This window comes from Rhineura floridana, chromosome 1 (assembly GCF_030035675.1).
Source record: "Rhineura floridana isolate rRhiFlo1 chromosome 1, rRhiFlo1.hap2, whole genome shotgun sequence".
NCBI classification, from domain to species: Eukaryota; Metazoa; Chordata; class Lepidosauria; order Squamata; family Rhineuridae; genus Rhineura; species Rhineura floridana.
Genome location: NC_084480.1, coordinates 177,058,384 through 177,079,896, shown reverse-complemented (window position 1 = coordinate 177,079,896; position 21,513 = coordinate 177,058,384). Strand labels below are relative to the sequence as shown.

The window sequence follows — 21,513 nt, the reverse complement described above, 5'->3', positions numbered from 1 at the left end:
ATTGGAGAGCAACTTCTATTACGTAAGAAATACGTACATAGATCTATGTCAGCTTTACTTCTAATTGTTTTGGAATCCTCAGGATCCAACTCAGTTAAGTAATAGGATGATTGCTGTTAGTTGTATTAAGCTACAATTCTAGATCCACTTTCCTGGAAGTAAGACCCACTGAACCCTTGGGGGCCTATTTCCAAGTAGACATGTATATAAGATTGCACTGTTAGACTTCCAATATTGGACTTAGTTGGTACAATATTGTTTGTGAGTGTTCAGAGTTGTGTTGTGGATATCGAACAAGTATTTTATTACTAAGAGCTGTGTGTGAATCTGTGACATCCATCAACATAGGACTGATATAAGTAAGCTGGTTTTGTTACTCCAAAGGTAAGCAGGACTGGAAGAGGTTAAGTCGTATGATCTTTAGCCTTTTAGTTAGAAATAAATTCCAGTACATTTTATTAAAGAACCATCACAGCTATTCTGTAGCATTCTAGCCTGAACTACAATGTCCATGGTAATCTGAAATCAGATACTCTGGCTCTAATACCAGTTCCCTATAATCCTGATTGCCAGCCAGCACTGAAGAGTCTCCTGTGCTATGAACTAATGATGATAAGTCCAGAAGCAGAGAGAACATTTTAAAAAAAAAACATCACCAAGACTGGAAAATATTAATTTCAATGGGTCTTACCTCTGACGTTTTACTCTGAATACTTCTGTTTTTACTAACGTTTGTACTAGCATTTGAAATTTGAGAACGGATGCTTCCAACTCTGCTAGCCTGCTATAGAAATACAAATAAAAAAATATGGAATGTATTGGTAAACACCATGTGTACATCTCTGTATATCTTGCAACAATCAGTAACAAGGTTTTAAATAATTTCCAGAGGTGTAGGTAGCCATGTTAGTTTCTTGGGCAAAACCAACAGTCTTGTGGTACCTTAAAGACTAACAAGGTAATTATGGTACAAGCTAATGTGTGTTATCCTAAGTGGCAGGAATACACACACACACACACACTTTTTGGGGGGCGGAGGATTGCAAACAGTGAGGTCAGACGGAAATTAAATGCAGAAAAGTATAGATGGTGACAATTACCTTATTAAGGTAATAATAATGGCAATTAAATAATATGCTTTGGTCACACAGTTATAAATAAATACTGATAAATATCGTACATCCTTTAGGAAACTATGGATAGAGATAGGTTTCTGGTATTTTTGCAAAAAGAAAAAAAGCAGGGAGGGAAGAACTCTGGTTTAGTTGAAGATATATGTGTAATTCAATCTCATGCTGACATGCAAAGCATAAACAGTACAAACAGTAAGGTTTTCCAGATCTTTGCCTTGGTTAGTATCAGGGAAAGACAGCATGAATTATGTTGTAGGATCAACAAGTGTTTCATATCAACCTAAATACAAAATACTTTATGGAAGCTGTTCATACATTCATCAACTGGTAGAAGATAAAAAGACGTGTTAATGGGCTCTCAGTCATGAAAAGAGGTTATCATGTTTGTCCAGTGTAACACATTCCTTAGTAAGCATATCTAATGCAAAATTTAGGCCACAATCCATCCAGTTCACTTCTTAAGTCACACTGGAAAGAGGGAAAGCTAAGTGAATATGGCATGTGCATATCTAGTGATGAGTTAAAAGAGCAGGTACTTTTCACAAAACTTTCACTCCCTGCAAAAAGGATTCCTTCTTTCAGTGATGGGGCAGGGGATTAAAAACAAGAAGAAAGTGTTCAGTGCTTACTTCTCAGGAATCAGTCAGTGTGAGCAATGATCAGCTCTCCAAATTGGCTTTGTGACATCATTACATAGCCAAATCTGATCACCGACATAGCACTGTGATGTGATTAGAATGGCACCATGGTCCCTGACTGGCTGGGATCATGGTAACAGTAAGATGACAATGGGGTAGATTCAGTCACACAAAGAACACTCCCAGTGAAACAGACATTTTGATGTAACCCAGTGGGTGGTATCCAATGGTGTCTGCTGACAGAAGGAAACCATCAGCAGAACGGGAAGAGGGAGGCAATTTTTAGCAATTTCCTCTCTGCCTGCAATTACCAGAAAATTCTGCCCCAAGACTATGAAATTTCATCAGTATTATAATGCAGATTTCTCCTACTATACACATTTATGTACGTAAGTTTCCCTAATATACATATTCTGCAAAGCAATTTCCCCTCATATAATGTTTTTGTATGTTGTTTTCTTTAATATATGCATTTTTGCACACTTTATCCTATTATATGCATTTTTGTACCCATTTCATGGCTGGAGAACTGCACTGCAAAATTCAGAGAAATGTGAATTTTGAAGGATGGCTGTGTTTGGGTTTGCATATTGTTTTACAAAGTGCAAAACAAGCATGCTCACCTTTAAATGTGGATTGAACTTCTGCCCCATCCCTAGTTCCATGCCATTCCTCTTCAACCCTGCTTTCTGTGGGAGCAATACTTCTTCAGCTTAGCTAGGTCCCCTGCCCTTGTCTCCTCCCCTCTCTGTTTCTCAAGCCATCTTCATTCTTTGTTGACCTACTTCAGACTTTTTAAAGGTGCCAAGGATCTTGAACTGGAGACTCTGGCATCAGGACCCAGGTACCTTACTTTCTCTATCATCATGGAAAATATACTTGATCTTCTGAAATGCAGAGCTAACAATGGACACAAACCAGCTGGAGTTAAATTTATGTCCACTCATATCATGTAAGCAGTAACTAATTCGCTCTTCTGGAGATGAAGTGGACTCAAAAGTGATCAGTTATGTTTTGCTTGTACTTAGTGTATATTGTCACAGTTCCTTGAATGGTTTCTATGAGAGCTAAATTTGTATATTTTGTTAAAAATGGTTTTTTTTAAAATAATGTATATTTTCCATCCTTAATTTCCAAAAGGCGGCATCATTTATTTATTTATAAAAATGTTTGTACACTGCTATTTTGTTTGTACACTGTGACCCATTCAGTCACCCCACTCCTGCTAGCTTTAATATGCCAGGATGGACAAGGATCTAATGAGCAGGTGGTCAGGCGCATTATTGCAAGCATCTTGTCCACATCATCAGGCTGCATTAACTGGAACTGATCCCACAACACTGGGTTCAACGCTGGACACCTCTGCTGGCACTGCCACAACAGTAGCAGCTAAATCATTGCAAAGCCGAGCAACTTTGTCCTCAAAGTGTTTAGCCAGACAGTTACAGCAGGACACCGTGTGCTCCAGAGGTCCATCCCCCTGGTCAGGAGTGACCAACCTCTGAATGACATGGAACAACTCATCCAGGTGGTTCCTTGAGGATGTAACGGAGGCAGCAAAGTAGGTTCTCTTTGGTGCCCCCACTGCAATATGGTAGGCCTGATTGTGAGCCCAAACAGGTGCTCGGTCTGCTCCGGAGCAAGATTTACGCCACTTATGCTCTAGCCCTCGCCTGGTCCATTTCATCGACAGCAGCTTCTCAGTATAAAGGAGCAAAGCAGGCTCCATGGCACTGGAGAGGGTCCTCAAAAGCAATCGTGTCAATGGCCCTACGAGTCTTACTACTCCATGGTGTTGAGCCTCAGTTCCTCCGTGAGGGCGAGGGAGGAGGAAGGCATGAGTTTCAAGTTCCCCAGCTGTCAGAAAGAGCAGTAGATCCAGGAGTTGTTGCATCTCCGCAGGACTTGGGACGTGGGAGTGAGTCTGACCCAGGTTCAGTTCCCACAGATGGCACGCTCTCCAAAGAGGGGCGTGCCCCACCCCCAGACCAAGATGCAGAGCCATTGGAAGCTACTCAGGAGGGCACGCTCCCTTCCCCTCTGCCCAGCAGTTCACAGGATGTGCCAGGAGAGCTTCCTCCCCCTGACCTCGAGCCTGTTGTCGAGGCCCTTTCGGATGAGCCATTGGACGCACGCCCCCATCACCCCGTGCTCGGCGTTGTGAGAAACAGACTGGTCAGAGGCAGGACTTGAGAAGGAGTCAGAGATTAAGATCACAAACTTTCCCTACTTAAGCCTACAGCTCCAGGGGAGGAGCTGCTGAGTCAACTTTCTTTCTATGTTGCAGAGCAAGTCTAGAGTGCAGCTAGGGAATTCCGTTAGTTTAGTGTTCTCTATGAAATGCACTGCTTTTGATGTATCCATTACTTTAATAAAATAAGAATTAATTACACCTGCGTCTCAGCCTCATGGTTCCCACTCTGAACGGGACACATGGTGAGACTAGGGCCTCAACAGGATCACCTGCTCTATCCACCGGAAAATCCCCCAGACGTTCAGGAATCTATCAGATTCCATCAGTTTTGGGGGGCGGACCATCCTAACTGGTCCCCCACTCCTGCAGGGAAGAATTGCCACTACAAGATCAAACCTCACCAGGAAGTGGTCTGATCATGACAATGGGGTGATAGCCATCCCATCAATTTCCAGACCACCACCTTCCCCACACGAAGCAAAGACTAGATCAAGGGTATGCCCTGCTCTGTGTGTTGGACCAATGACCATCTGAGACTTGGTGTTTCATGATTTTTAAAGTCACCATCTGTTGCACCAGGAAGGGCACTTGCTTTTGAGTACAGGGATTATTTGCCATATTTACCTCTACATCTGCATCTTGTGTATCAGTAGCTACTTCTTTTTGACTTGTTACACTAACGATTTCATCACCTGAATGGAGGCAGGAAGAGAAGAGAGAGTAAAAAGAATAAAATAAAGCAATTGATAATGGGCTCAATAATGAAATGTAAAGCTGTATTAAACAGTTCCAAATATAGGTATATGAGCTGAGTTTTTATATTGAGTGTGATACATATATCAAGTTTTGAACAGCAGGGATGGGGAACCTGTGGCCCTCCAGATAATGCTGGACTCCAACCAGTCCTAACCAGCATGGCCAGTGATTAGGGATGGTGGGAATTTTAGTCCAACAACATCTGGTGGGCTACGGGCTCCCCATCCCTGATCTGCATGTTGGCAGTGAAGTTTATCTCCCTAGTTTGAGGCATGGTAATAGTACAGTTTAACTTTTAGTATTCCCCCCACCATCAGATACTGAAATGACTGCTTTAAAGAGCAATGCAAGCCAATGTTCTGAAGCCCTTTGCATCAAAAAGCTCCTGTTGCTGTAAGCACCGTAGGTAATACCAAAGTCTTTCCTAGTCTCCTTGTCCCATCTTGCTCTCTTCACTTATATGGTGTCTTAGTATAGCCAAAACTATATGATCAGTTTCTCTATTGCATCTTTCCTTCTGTCATCATGCAGACTTCTGGGCCTCAGGTGCACTTTTCACTGAGTAATGTACACATGAGTAGACCTGCAGGGATGTCCTTCTAGGAGGTTGTCACAAACTGTCACCTGTACAACATCCCCACATTTCAGGCAGTTATCACTTACTGATTTATTTCTGGAAACAATACCACTGGAGTCCAAATATACTCCAGCAAAAATTCCCGGGGGCAAATTTCTGTTTCAGGTGCACATTTATTGTGTAATTTATATATGAATAGACCTACAGGGTCATAGGTTTGGTGCTTACATTATATGATTTTATTATTTTAAATTGTCCACTGTTTTTAACCTATATTTTATGGTTTTAATTTTTCTCAAAGTTTAATTCTATTTTTAATTGTATACTTTGTATGTTTTAATGGTGTTGTTTTTAGTTGTAAGCCGCTCTGAGTCCTATTGGAAAAAGGGCGGGGTAGAAATAAAGTTGTTTTATTATTATTATTATTATTATTATTATTATTACAGGGTTGCACCTCTAATACACTGTCACAAACTGTCACCTCTACAATGTACTGAAATTTCAGCCAGGTATCACTTACTGTTTTCCTTCTGGAAACAAAAAACCACTGGGCTCTAAATATACCCCAGCAAAAAGCAGTTTGGGAGCAAATTGTGTTGTTTACTCAATATGCATGGGGAAGAAGCCAACTCTGAAAAATTCTACCTCCTCTGAATAAGTGTTTTTGGGCTCATGGTTCTTTGGTATTGTCAGACACACTTGTGCTGACAACACAGAAAAAATGGTCTCTGGGGGACAAAGTTATCCCATCCATCCATTGGAAATCTCACTGGGGTAGAAATATATCCCAAAGACAGACATTGTGATTTTTTTGCTGGGTCTGCATGAAGGTTAAGACACCTAACCATTGCCATTCTTCTTTTCCTGACATTCATTTTCTGCTCTAAATTCTCCTTTCCCTGAGTGAGGTTTCCTTTTTTTAAAAAAAGGCAGGGGCTTTACCTGTATTTGAATGTAATGTCACATGCAGTTTAGCATAAGGTGAAGGATGTAATTTGTGGAAAGGTTCTTAGAGAATGAAACAGTGGAGGTCCAGTCATTGGAGAACATTTGCTATCTTGCATCTCCTGAGTGACAGCTTTGACTGATGTTGCAATAAATAATTTCTTCATAGGTACCCAAATGGATATCTTTAGCAACCAAGATGTGTACATCCTAAAGAAACTGATGGGACTTCAGTTCCTGTAATTCACTACAGAACTAGGATGCTCTCCTGCTTAATTATTATGATTACAATGTATTTATATGCTGCTTTTTTACTCCAAATCTCCCAAAGCAGTGAATGTTAAAACAAAATATACAGTGGAGTTCAATAGAATAATATAGATCAATTAGCAAGCAAAACAATATGGCAGCAAAATCCCAACATAGGAGGGCCACAGAAAAGCCTTCCCAAGGTAGACGATGCTGTTAACCCTATCTCTAATCACTTAAGCTGCAGTCCTAACCATGTCTGCTCTGAAGTAAATCCTACTAAATTCACTGGGGCTTACTCTCAGATAAATGGGGTTAGAATTGCAGCCTTAAGGACTAGAAGCATAAGCAGACAATTAGAAATACTAACAGCAAGAAGAAAGTTTACCCCAACTAGAAGAATTAAGGGTGCCCTTACCACAACCCGTTCTAACTATTCTGGGTGAATCAGTGTACATAACTGCCAAAGAACATTTTTTAATCAAATGGGATTTCATTTTACATGAAAATTAATTGGAGCTTCAGAACTTCATATAAGCATGATGTTTATCATCCATCATCATCAATTTAAATATTGCTTAATTACTGTGGTTTAGAGATGCCAAGCATAAATACTGGAGGGAAATAACCTATATTTTAACTATATACATATTTTAAAAAGACCTTAAACAACATAATATGAAGAGATGAATTAATACTGGAGAGGAAAATCAGCAGGCTGGCTGAACAAGTCAATTCATTGTGAAAGCTACAACAATCCCTAGAATAATTCCTCCTCTATCAGAAATTCTCTAACTACTAATTTCCTATTCTATACAGAGCAACAACCAAATTACTATAATTATTGTGAAATATACCACTTACATCCACATGGCTTTAAAATGGGTTTTTTATTATTACATTTTCAAAGAAAAATAATAATAATAACTTATTGCAAGTTAATCAGCTTAATATTTTTTTATGGAAGCTTTATGAAAGCATCATTATTCGTAAAAGCAAATTTATGAAACAGCATTTGTCAAACCAATCATTAAATGTAATGGTAGCATTCTCTGCTGGTGTAAAGTTTTGTATGGGTTAACTTAAACACAGAACATGTCCCCACATTTCAAAGCTACACAAAATTGTGTAACCACAAAAGCAGGTATTAGAAATTATACAGTAGAAGTTAGGCTCCTACTGGGGGGAAGGATGGGATATAAATAAATAAATAAAAACATTTACTTGCAGATCTATGTTCCAAGAGCTTAGGGCACAATCCTGTAGGTATTTATGCCAAGCTGAGGAGAATCCCGCATACCAGCGCAGCCAGGAAAATTCCTGCTATCCTGATGCGGCTGGCGCAGCTGAGACTGGTGTAAATCTTGCTGGTGTAAGTGCCAAAGAAGGGTCATCCCAGGAATGTGTGTGTCAGCAGTGGAACCGAGGGGAAGGGGGATATACGATGCATTCGAAACACATTCAGCTGAGTCTGGTGGCCCCCAGTCCCAGCGTAAATTCAGTTAAGAGAAAGGGTAGTCTCAGTAAAAAATAGTTTCTAAAACAATTGACTTCCACAATGGAAGTCAATAAGGAGGTCCCAATCCTCACAGATCAGACCCTGTCTCACCTGCCAGTCCTGCCCTCATCTCTCTAAAAGAGCTTGCCGGAGCTGGCATAACCCCCAGCCTATTGTGCTCCTGCAGCAGCAAGATATAAACCAAACACACTTGAGCCACACCTCACTCGACACCTTGACACCTGCAGCATGGCATGCTGTCAGTCACCCTCCCCATGTTTGGGCTTTGCAATTGGTACGGGGGATCAGGGCACTCTAGCAAAAGGCACTTTGCACTCAGGGAACACACTCCACAAACACTAGACACTCTGAACACTTTCCCAACAACATCCACCTCCCAGAAATGGGGAACAAACAGTGCACTCATGCTAAAACCTCTATTCCAAGCTTCCATCCCCAACAGGTACACAGCAGCAGCAGCAGCACCTTGGAGAGCCACCTACAGCAGGAAACACCCTCTAGGGAAATCAGCAAAGGAGCCTGGAAACAAGGCCAGTCAAGAAAAGGGTACCTTCCTCCCTATCCCCTACAGGGAAGGCTGGAGGCAGCTTCAAACACCCCACTCCTGTAGAAGCCACCCCAGCCCTTCAAACAGACACATACCTCCCAGCTGCACCTTGTATCTCATTCATACTGACCCCCACTGGGGGAAGGCCCCCAACCACACCCCCAGCCCTGGGCACTCTGTGCACTGGTACCACTCCACAGGGGATCCGGCACCATGGCTGCAAAGGCTGCAAATTCGCGCAGAAGCTCCTGCAATCACTAGACCATGTTGCCTTTCTGCTGTCCATTTCACCTGCAGACACACCGCCACGGAGGCAGCAGCACAAACAGCTGCAACCCTAGAGGATGTCACAGGTGGCCACAGGTAAGCAGGTAACACTTCCAGGTAACCACCTCCTTCCCCATTCACTCCCTATGTGGTTCACTTTGCAGGAGACACTCCTGGATGCCAGGCAAGCAGACTGTAGGACCAGGACACCTGTAATGAGCCCAGCAGAACAGAGGTGGAGTGGCAAGATGGCAGAGGAGGAGGACTTTGAATGGGATGACAGCTCCAAAGTCTGGAGTGCTTCTGGTGTGCAGAACTCTGAGAACTCTCTCACCATGGACAGTGACAGCTCCACCCCTATCATTCCGGTTACTCATGAGAAGGCCCAACCCAGTCAGGCAGTTGCCACCCTGCCCAATGATTGTCCTCTTTCCATGACCACTTTGCCACCGCCCCAGTGCAGTCCCCTCCCTCTGATGGGGAGGGATCTGCTGATGCAGAGTGGCCACCTTCACCTCACACATGGAGGTGGTTCCGCCAGCAAGATCAATGCGCCCCAACAGCCTCTCTGAGGAGGAGCGCTTGGGTGTACATGCATTCTCTACAGTGACAGTTCACACAAGTAGGGTGCTCGCCCATCCTTACTTAAGCTGAGTGAGAGGGCGTGTCTACTTGCTGCAACAACATCTTAGTGCAGTAAAGTCATGTCTAATCTCTCCTAGTAGTGATGCTGAATCCTGTGTAACCTGTAAGGTGATTCACAAAGTGCTCTGAACCGAAACCTTTTATTAAAACCGCTAAAGAAAAGTATAGTTCCTTGTTCGTGTCTGACTTCAGGGTGTGTGGGCAGGACAGTCTGTTGTAGTAACCGCCTCCTCTACCCAATGACCCCATGAGTGAGATGGAAGCAAGCAGCGGGATGGAGAAAGGCTATCAGTGCACCCTAGAATCCATGATAGCCGAGCTCCAGAAACTGCAAGCCAAAACCCAGACCCTTCGTGTGGAGAACCAGAACCTGCAACTCCAAGTGACCCAGCTTGGAAACAAAGTGACAGCCTTGCAACAGGGGCTGCTCAAGCTCAGCCGATGTCTGTGCCTCGTGTCAAGACACCTGTTGGATTCCCCCTCCGATATACCAGAAAGCGGGATCAGTTTGTGACATTCATCATGCAGTGCGAGCTATACAGCAGAGTGTGGCAGTCAGACTTCCCCAATGACTCGCTGAAAGTGGCTTTCGTTTTTCAGTCTACTTGAGGTCCTCGAGCTGGGATCGACTATAAGCCAAGGACCTCACAACATTCCTGCCCTGCCAAGGCTGGTCTTGCATCTGCCGATCCACCTGTATCTGCTGTCAGGGCAAAGCATCCAAGTACTTGCTATGGTGGATTCTGGAGCGTCCAGCAACTTTATAGACTTAGGCTTTGCCAAGCAACACAATGTTCCCATTATGATGCTTAAGACACCTCTAGCTGTAGAGGCCACTGATGGATAGCCCCTAGCATCAGGGGCCATCACACAGGCAACCATGGGACTACAAGTGGAGGTGCCTGGATACTAGGAACAGCTATCATTTTACCTGACCACCTTGCCACATTTCCCAGTGATCTTGGGGATGATCTGGCTGACGCAACACAACCCTACAATCTCCTGAGGGGAAGCCTCTGCAACATTTCAATTGGACTATTGCAAATGGCACTGTCAGCCTGCTGAGGCTGTGGTGGCAGTAGCCACCCTGCCCCTGCTCCACCAGCTACTTTGCCTGTGAAGTACCAGGATTACTACGATGTGTTTGACAAGAAGGAGGCGAACCAGTTGCCCCCCCCCATCGGCCATATGACTGTACCATGGACTTGCTCCCTTTGGCCACATCTACTCACTGTCTGAGCCAGAGCTGGCTGCTCTAAGGGACTTCCTCGATGTCAATTTGAAGTGGAAGTTCATCCAACAAAGTCTCCACCCGGGGCCCCCTTGCTATTCGTCAAGAAGAAGAGCGGAGAACTCTGCCCCTGCCATGACTACCGGGAACTGAATAAAATTACCATCCCCAACAGCTACCCACTCCCCCTAATTAACAAAATGCTGGAGTGGCTGCGAATGGCAACAATCTATACCAAGTTGGACTTGCGGGAGGCCTATAACCTGGACAGGATCTGGGGAACAAATGAGTGGAAAACAGCTCTCAAGATGCGGTATGGCCATTTCGAGTACCATTTCATGCCCTTTGGACTACTGAATGCGCTAGCAGTCTTCCAGAATTTTATGAATGACATTTTCGGGACTACCTAGATCGCTTTATGATTGTCTCTTTAGATGACAATTTACTCTGAATCCCCAGAGCAGCACAAGGCACATGTGAGGGCCGTGCTGTAGAGACTGAGCACCACCTGTAAGCCAATTTGGAGAAGTATGGGTTCAATCTAACCACTCTAGACTTTTTAGGCTTTTGTATTTCTCCTACAGGGGTAGAGAGGGACCCAGGGAAGGTGCGTTGCATGCTCTCCTGTCACTCCCAAAACTAAAAAGGACCTACAGCGCTTCCTGGGGTTCGCCAATTACTATAGACGGTTCATTACTGCCTTCTCTAACATGACTGCTCCACTAACAGACTGGCTTAAGGGCTCTGGCTCCGTTCAATGGACCAAGGCAGCCCAACAGGCCTTTGAGCATCTAAAGCTATTGTTCTCCTCTGAACCAGTTCTGCAGCATGCCGACCCTCACTGACTTTTTGTGGTGGAAATGGATGCCTCAGGTGTATCCATTGGAGCGATGTTGTTACAGCCCTCAAAGAAAGGGGGGACTACATCCTTGTGCATCCTTCTTCCAGAAGGTGACTGACTCTGAACAGAACTACACAGTCTAGGAGAAGGAGCTACTTGCCATCCAAGATGTGTTTGAAACCTGGTGGCATTTCCTTGAAGGAGCAGCAGCACATAGTAGAGGTCCGTACTGATCACCAGTACCTCAAAAGCCTCCAGACAGCCCACAAATTGAACCAGCATTAAGTGCCCTGGTCTGAATTCTTCGCCAGGTTCCACTTCAAGATCACCTATGTCCCCCACACCCCAACCCATAGAGCAGATGCACTCTCTCGCAAGCCAGAGTACAACGAGCCTTGGCCAGACTCACCTCTGTGTCACATCATCTACTTGGACAAGATGGTAGAGGTGGTCTATCCAGACTCCTGGACTGAAGAGCAGCATAGCTCAGGCGCAAGATCTGTTTGCCCAAGACAAGATCCGGGAGCAACAAGAGCCCCCTCAGGACCGGGCTCCAGGCTTGTCCTGGACGGGGGGGCTGCTCTATCATTACAAGGCCTTATGCGTGCCCCTCTGAGAGTTTCAGGCCAAGTTCCTATGCCAGTACCACGACACCCCAACTGTGGGATGATTTGGGGTGTTTAAGACTCTGCAGGCTGTCACACGGGACTTTTGGTGGCCCAAACTAAAGCATGACGTTGAGAGGTATGTGCAGTCTTGCCCCATGTGCACAAGGGTCAAGCATGCCCCCGGGCGACAAGCCGGGCTGTCAGAGCCTCTGCCCACACCAAAAGGCCTTGGAGAATGGTGACACTGGACTTTGTCACAGATCTACCCCCTTCCCAGGGAAATACCACATTCTGGTGGTAGTTGATGCTTTCAGCAAAATGACCCATTTCATCCCGTGTTCCAGCTTAACTATTGCCAAGGAGAAAAAAATGGACTGCCTTCAAGTCGATTCTGACTTATGGTGACCCTATATTGCCAAGGAGACTGCTCAACTATTCATCAAACACATTTTTTGGACACAAGGGCTCCCAAACAGCTTGGTCTTGGACCAGGGACCCCAATTTACTTCTGTTTTTGTGTGTGCCTTGCTGCAGCTGCTACAGATTGAGCTACAGCTGTCTTCTGCCCACCATCCCCAGATGGATGGGCAGATGAGAAGGTCAATGCCACCCTGGAGCAGTATCTTCTCTGCTATGTCAATTATCAGCAGGACATCTGGGTGTCCTAGCTACCTCTCACGGAGTTTGCCTACAACCATTTGGTGCATGCCTCTACCCAACAGACTCCTTTTTTCGCCAGTTACAGATACTACCCTTGCGCCTTTCACAATCCAAACTCTGCTCTGGCTGTCCCAGCTGCTGTGGAATATGTGCAAGAACTGCAGACGATGCAGCAGATGCAACAAGAGAAGCTAGCAAGAGCCAAGGCTGTCTACAAGTGGGTCACCGACAAACATCGCCAACCTGGTCCTGAAATACAGGTGGGGGATAGAGTGTGGCTTTCCATGTGATATTTACCACCGACTGCTTCCCGCTAGAAGCTAGAAGCCTGGCAGGTGGGGCCCTTCAAAGCAGAGGAGCAGATCAACCCAGTCGTGTACCGCTTGCGCTTGCCTGCCACCATGAGAATCCATCCAGTATTCTACTGCTCCTTGTTAACCCCTGAAGAACCACCACATCCGTACCGGACACCCAAATCATCCCCTGCTCCCGTACTGGTCGACAGGCAATATGAGGTGGAATAGATTCTCAACTCCTGACAGTGTTGAGGGAAGCTGCAGTACCGGATCTACTAGAAGGGGTTTGGACTGGAGAAGAGATCCTGGGAAGCAGCACCAAACATCCATGTGCTGGAGTTGGTGAGAGAATGCTATGAATGCTACCTGGGTAAACCCAAGCCTCTGGGGTGGGGGAGGATCAGCATGGAGGGGGGATGATGTCATGAGCCCAGCAGAATGGAGGTACAGCTGCAAGATTGCAGAGGAGGAGGTCTTTGAATGGGATGACAGCTCCAAAGTCGGGCTGACTGACGCACACGACTCTGAGAACTCTCTAGCAATGACCAGTGACAGCTCCGCTCCTATAGCTCTATTTACCCACGAGGAGACCTAATCCAGTCAGGAAGTTGCCACCCCACCCGACAATCATCCTCTTCCCATGCCCACTTTGCCGCCACTCCAGTGCAGCCCCCCCCTGGCAAGGAGGGACCTGCTGATGCAGAGCACCACATGGAGGTGGTTGTGCTGGCAAGATCAACACCCCCCAACGGCCCCTGTGAGGAGGAGCGCTTGGGTGCTTGCGTGTTCTCCACAGAGACACTTAGATCACGCAAGAAAGGTGCCTGCCCATCCTTACTTAAGCTGGGTGAGGGGTGTGTCTACTTGCTGCAACATCTTAGCGCAGTAAAGTTGCATCTAATCTCTCCTAGTAGTGATGCTGAATCCTGTGTAACCTGTAAGGTGATTCACAAAGTGCTCTGAACCAAAACCTTCTATTAAAACTACTAAAGAAAAGCACAGTTCCTTGTTCGTATCTGACTTCAGGGTGTTCTGGCAGACAATGCCACCACTAGCAGCACACCAATGGGCCCCAGGTCACCCCAGGCATGACCCTCCACGCTCCCATGATGGCTGGGAGTTAGCTTACATGTGCCAAGCCAGACCCCGATATAAGCCCCCCATGGCCCTACTCCTGCTCCCTGTGCAGTTACTGACCATCCCTAACTCTGCACCATTATGTTGTAGTTGTTCCCCCCTCCTCTGTCCACAGGGTCCGAGGCACCCAGAGCAGTGCCCCCCATGGAGGTTCCCTGTCCGAATTGGATGGCGGCCCCGCAGCCAGGGTGAACCACCTCGTTCCTCCCTTGATGCGAGGGAAGCTCCATTCCATAATGAGTGCAATAAAGCTGAAATGTTTTGCCGCTAACAGTTGCCATGTTTATTTATGGATTAGCAACAGCTGGGAAGGGCAGGTATCCAACACCAGGGGTGCACATGTAGCAGCACAGGACTTCATCCCTAGACCACAACTCCCAGGAACCTTTGCTGGAAAACACACAGCACCAGCAGGTACCTGTGGGAAGTGTGGTCCTGAGACAGACTACAAGGTTGCCGCACACACATATGGCAACAAGTCAGCTGCCACCCAGCAAAACAACTGGCAGCTGGAGTAGGGGGGCAGCCCCGCACCCCTAGGTCACCCATAGCCATGACAGGTCCAGGGAACCCAATGGGGAGGGGGGCTGAAAGATGCCTAAGAATAGCCAAACCACCCCGTGGAGATGCACGGGGGTATAGGAAATGAGACCCCACCCCACCCGTATTGGGCAGCTAGCCCTCTCAGCGCCACCCCTCTTTACTGCCCCTGCAAGGGCCACTTCTGCTGAGGCCCCGAGGGATGATGGTGGTGACCCCCCTGACAGAGGGGGGAGTGGCCTGACCAGCAGCAAGACGATGAGGAGCTATGGGGGGGAAGACAATACCTTGACTGGATCAGGTGCCAGCAACACGTGCCCTGCAGACCGCTCCCCCCAATGGAATGTTCAGGGTGCTGCGGACGGTGGCACAGTCATCACCTATGGCCAATCAGAGACCCTCCACCAGAGTGTTCTTCAGATTCTCCAGGACATGGCTGAGAAGGCAGCAGAAATGTGTGTGGTGCTCCTCTCCTCCGTGCCCTGATCCAAGTGATGAGGGGAATGGTGCTGGCTGTGGCGTCCAGACAAGAGGGGAACACAGGAAAGTGGGGATTTCAGTGAGTGGTGGCAGTGCCACCACTGCTACCCTTAAGAGGGAGAAAGTGGGGGAGAAGGGGGCACTGGCTTCCTGTCCTCAGGTCTGTCCCCACCCCAGACACCCCTGTGGGCATACTCCTGTGTTTTGGGGGACCTGTGTGTGTTTCCCACCCACCCACTGTCTCTGTTGGTGCTGGGACTCCATGTATCTGGTAGGTTGCTTTCAATAAACTGTCTTTTTACATATCACTGTGTGTGCTGCCTGTGCTTGGGAGGGGTGCAGGGGCTTGTGTGTCTGCTTGTAGTGCTTGCAGGGTGTGATGGGGTGCACTGTGTGCCTCAGTGTTATGGGCCCCAAGGATAACCTCTGGTAAGAGGCAGAGGACGAGGAGTGGGGTACAGATCTTGGGGAGAGCGTTGCCAGTACTGTGGAAAGGAATGAAGGAGGCACAAGGGAAGAGTCTTCAGAAGTGTCAGGGCTTGCTTAAAAAATTACTGAGAAAAGCCCAGAATCCCTCTTCCTTTCTCTTAAACCATCTAATGATGAATCTGCCTGGGCACCTAGCCCAGATTTAACTGTGGAACAGTTAAAACTCAATGAACAGTTGAGAACAAAGTGAAAGCATTCAGTCTGAGCAAGAGTTTATGCTTTTGCCAAGTCAAGGTTAGATAAAATATGGCTTCAGACGCTGCTTTCAGCTTCTAGAAAGACACACACAATTAGGCAAGCTTGCACTCCATCCAGCCCATTTTCAACAAGGACTTTGTAGTCCTGGAAAGAGAAAAGAAAGGAAGTGCTTCAGGGACTAGTCTTCATCAAACTGATGAGAGTGAATAGCAAAGGGCTAGATAGACCTGTTTGCAGGTTGCATCAAGGCCTCAACGTCTGGGACGATAGCTATGGCTCAAGTGCAATAAGCAAATGTGGGAAGAGGCTTTAATCATTACCTCCCCTGAAACATTGTATACTTTTTATATCTTCACAGAGTGGCCTCATTGGCTGCTAGAAGGCTGCTTTTCCACTAACTAGTAGGAATGAACAACTGGAGTATATGGACCTGCTTTGACGAGTTTTGGGTACCTCAACAATTGAATACTCCAGTGCACTACGTATCTACTTACGTATGAGTTGCCAACAATGTGAGGACCATCAGTTGCACTGGCTGCCAGTTACCTGCCAGGCATGATTTAAGGAACTGGGGCTGACTTTTATAAAGTGCTACACATGTTGAATCCAGCACGCCACAGGAGGGACGCTTCTGATCCTGCCTGTGGACTTTGCAAGACAAGATTCACTCGAATATGGAGCAGGGCTTCCTTGGTTGTTGGATCACAACTCTGAACTCTATCTGTTGCTCTGGAGACAGGGGTGAGCAGAGAGGTGCCCAAGTTTGCCAGGACACCAGATTCAGGGCCTTCTTGGTAAGGCAACTTGACTGGAATTCCCTCTGCCTGGAGCTGCGGCTGGCCTCTACACTACTGGGCTTTCATTTCCAGGCCAACACATCTGTTCACCCTGGCCTTTGGTGAAACAATTTACATTGTCCAAGGTCTTGAATTATGGACTGTTTCGTGTCTGCTGCTGCTATTTTATTTTGTACTATCTGTTCTTGCTTCTGTGGTTTTAAATTGTTGCCTTGCTATTTATTTGCATTTAATTGTGCTTTATTGAGTGTGCTATAAACCACCCTTGGATCCATCTGGAAGAATACTTTTGTTTAAATAAATAAATAATTCAAAATGGTGGAAACCCAAGGCGAATGGACAAAAGACAACAAAAAGGGCAAATGAGGTGCAAGATAAGCCATGGTGAAGTGATGCACACTGGGGGTTGGTAGTGAATGGGGGGAAATCCTAATTCACATATATATTGATGGGGGCTGAACTGGCAGTGATTAACCAAGAAAGAAATGGTGTGTGTGTGTGGATAACTCAATGAAAACATTTATTCAACATGTGGCAGCTGTGAAAATGGCAAATTCTGTCTTCGGAATTATTAAAAAAAGGGCTGGAAAGAAAACTACCATTATTGTAATGCCTTTACAGGAATCTATGACACTGCTGCATTTGGAATATTAAGTACAGAGTTCTGGTCATCCTGTCTCAAAAAGGACATCACATAGCTGGAAAAGGTACAGAAACAACAGTTAAACGATCAAGAAATTGGGAGTATCTCCCCTCTAAGTAGACCAAAGCATTTAGGAAATTTTAGTTTATGAAAAAAGATAAAAAAGAGAGGTATGATAGATATTTATAAAATCTACTATATGTTTTGGAAAGTTGTTTGTTCGCTATGTGTTTGGCCACCTCTTAAACTATCATAACCAAATTTTGCATAATGGCTCCTGAGATCAAGGAAAAGGCTTTCGTCTGTGTTAGGCTACAACTGGATGCCATTTTGAATCAAGATTGAAGACTGAACCTTTCAAAACTATACTGATTTTAACCGCTCATTTCAAAACTGCACTGATTTCTTGGTTTCTCAGAATTCCTGAGCAATGCCAGGTAAGAGGCTGCCACTTGTCAAAATCCATTGTGGGGTGTCCAAGCACCCACTGCTGCTATGTGAGAAAGAAACTCTTCACACAGCAGCAGGAGATGCTTGGGAGCCCTGCAAGGGAAGGGAAAGAAGGAAGCCAGTGCTTGTTGCTGGTGTTTTGAAACCCCACTGGCTTCCTTCTCTCCCTTCCTGCACCATCTCACTACAGTAAAGATAAAGAGATCAGCCTTGGACGAAGGCAAGAATGAACTGGAGTAGGACTGGAAGGAGCAGCTAGGGTCTTGACTCCTTTGCATTCTTGCCTTCAGACACTAGGTGGCACTATAACCCACATGATGGCATGCTACCTGGGGAAAAGGAATGGCTTTTCCAAGTCTTCCCCCATTAAGCTCCCAACATGGAGGACTTGAAGAAGGAGAGGAGGAGACTTGCAAACGCTTTTCCAAGTCTCTCCCCCCTCTCGTCCACAATGTCAGGAACTTAATGAGGGAAGGGAAAGACTTGGAGAACACTATAAGACAGCCCTCGCACTCCCGTTTGAAAAAACAGGAGCACAGGAGTTGTTTTACAGTCTTTGCAAAAACCCTCTTGAAGTAACTAACACAGGTGATCTGCTTCAAAGGGCGCTTTCACACAGGGTTTTAATTCCCATTCAGCTGATGAGTGGGGATTAAATCCTGCTGTTTTTGCTTCGTGATCTTGTTCCCTCTGCTGGGCATTGGCGCTGTGGCAAGTTCAGAAGTGCAGGGTCCCTTCATGATAGTCACATCATGTCCCCTCACAGCAATGCCCCCTTCAAAGAACACAAAGCCTATCCACCAGATAGAACCAGAATAAAACTGCTACGTGCATAGATTCCCCCCTCTCTGTAGGGGCTAAATGTTGCCAGAAATGTTTTGATTTTAAGAATTAATTAATTACTACATTTATACCCTGCCTTTCTTTTCATCATAGAAACCCAAGGAGGCTTACATATGGTTCCCAGGCGGTCTCCCATCCAGGCACTGACCAGACCTGACCCTGCTTAGCTTCAGCAGGGTGCTGGCCTCATGTGCCTTTAGACCATAGCTTGGGATCATAGCCTGGGAAGAATTCTGAAATGTCAGCCAAATGTAGGACTAGGGGCACATTCACACCATAAATTTATAGCACTATTATTCCACTTCAAGCAGTCATGGCTTTCCCTAAAGAATCCTGGGAACTATAGTTTATTAAGGATGCCAAGAGTTGCCAGGAGACCTCTATTCCCCACCCCCCACATATCTGCAGTTCTCAGAGCTCCCTGGAGAGAGACTGAATGGGAATTGTAGCTCTGTGAGGGGAATAGAGGTCTCCTAAAAACTCTCAGCACCCTTAACAACTACATTTTCCAGGAATATTTGGGGAAAGCCATGATTGTTCACAATCCTTGATAAAAATCACAAGAGTGCCTGACTTCTCTTCAGCAGACATCCCTAGGAGCCAATCAACATGAAAAAGGAGGTGTGTGGCCTTCTTTCAGTGGCTGAATCACCCTCTTTCACTCTGATAGGCTGCAATCAGCATAGAAGGCAAGGAAGCATGTTGTTAGTAAGCCAAGTGATAGGACTGTTCTCAGTGGCTATTGGCTAATATGCTCCCCTTTCATGTTGATTAGCTTGTAGGAGATATAGGGCTCCAGCTGCCAAAAAAGTAATTGGACATCAACCCACCTCACCCTAGCACAACTACACCACGGCTGCTGGGAACAGAATTGTGCAGCCAAGGCAGAATTAAACCCTGTCCTCCCACCCATCAGCTGACATCACTAGTGACGTCAGCTGGTGGGCAGTTTGGGGGAAATGGCCTCAGGGGCCAAATGGAACTCCCTGAAGGACCATGATTAGTTTGGAGTCTGCAGCTTGACCACCCCTGTTCTAATCGGCAGGGTATTGACACCTTTTTCCAATCCCATCTCAAGAGAGATAAGAACAAAAAACTCTACTATAAAATGAGTGCTTGTTTTAAATACTACCCACGTCCCTTGTCTCTCACATGAGGATTTAACAAACCAGGAATGGGAAACCTTTGGCCGTACAGATGTTGCTGAACTACAACTTCCATCAGCAAGCATGGCCAAAGGTTTCCCACACCTGACTTAAATGTAGTTAACTAAAGCTTACAACATTTTGTATTTTCACCTGTGTCACTTGGCTTCCGTGGTGGCTTAAGAATGTCATCTGGGTGTGGTTTACAGAGTCCATGGAAGGGACCCAAGTCAAAACAGTCATGCAGCAACTGTATATTCACTTTGGAGCATACACTCATGAAGCCCACTGCTGTGCCATCATCCTGAAACATGAAAATTAAACAATGTTAAACTCTTACAAAAATGATAATCTCAAAAGCTAAGAAGGGACACCATTGGCACATCTAATTCAATGTACCCTAAAGCATGCTATCTCATATAACATAGCTAAAGCATATCAGGCAGATAATTGCCAAGTAAAAATAGGAAATAGAAAAGAGATTAACACACTTATGTATTTCAGAGTTGATGCTTTTTTCAGGCTTGAAACCCTTATATGAGGTTGGATCAGGAAAGTGTTCAGTTAATATTAGACTCTAAAGCAAAATTTTGGAAAATGTAAAAAACACTTTATGGTAGTGTAATTGGAAAGATTTGTCAATTATATAAAAAAAATCCCTGTACAAGAAACATCTATTTAATCTGGCAAATATTTACAAGCATTCTGAACGATGCATTAAAATGTAGAATTTGATCAATGTATTGAGCAATATGCAATGCGACAATGTGAAATGATTGATATTAGGAAATTATTTAAAAGTTTAATTAAATCTTTCTCACAAATTCAGTGGGATTTGGGCCAAAGGCAAATATCTTTTCTTCAATACTTACAAGTAAGACAAACAATAAATGAGTTTTTTGGATCAAATTAGGATTTCTATGAGACACTACAAATTTTGAAAAAAATAATTCAGAAGGATAGAAAAGAACAAGATTGTTACCCCATTATTTCTAATCTAGATATAGGTAAGCACCAGTACCAGGCAAAGTGGCAAGCAAATCTATCAAGAGACATTTCAGATGAAGCTTGGAAGTGGGATGTGAAACAATTCATTTATTGCAATTAATTTTAAAATAGTTTTACAGGCAAAGCATGTGCTACATCGTTCAGAGATAACCTTTCCCCATTCTAAGTGTTCTATTTTGGTTTATTTATGGGTAAGTAGTTCTTGTTCATACAAATACTGTATTCACCTTCTGTTTTTTATAGAAAAGGGAATCATCTTTTTCTGAGTGCGACTTCCTGTTTCATAGAAAAAAGACACACACAAACACACATACACACAGAAGTAAATCCTTCTTTTCCTTATACAGACCATGAATTGATCCTCAAATGGGCATGCTCTGCAAACAAAGATAAATGAGGCCACTCTAGAGGCCTGTGACCCACACAGTTCACTGGTGTGCAGCTGAGCAATGCTCTGAGCAATAGTCATGATCCTGGAGTAATGTGAAAATGCAATAAAATGTAGTAATTCAACTGCAGCTTTCAGCTAGAATAATAAAATTACAACCACAATGTTCTGAGGATGACATTTGCCCATGCTATGAATACACGTTATGCATCAAATTAATTATGCCCTTCCATGTATGCTCTTGTACAAATCTTATCCATTTCAATGAGGCTTGTGCAGGGGAACAGCC

General features: G+C 45.1%; 1 protein-coding gene across 8 annotated transcripts in view; it reads right to left on the bottom strand.

The window, feature by feature from the left end:
* Positions 1-21,513, bottom strand: part of CFAP61 (cilia and flagella associated protein 61) — a 194,728-nt gene that overhangs the window by 133,993 nt on the left and 39,222 nt on the right. For all 8 annotated transcript variants that reach the window (XR_009758262.1, XM_061587847.1, XM_061587810.1 and 5 more), the window contains 3 exons: positions 19,982-20,132; positions 4,590-4,657; positions 692-784 (listed from right to left, as the gene is read on the bottom strand). Coding sequence is in view for 7 of the 8 variants with exons in the window: in XM_061587847.1 (XP_061443831.1) it covers positions 692-784; positions 4,590-4,657; positions 19,982-20,132 (312 nt within the window). In the remaining variant the exon portion in view is untranslated. The remainder of the gene's footprint in view (positions 1-691; positions 785-4,589; positions 4,658-19,981; positions 20,133-21,513) is intronic.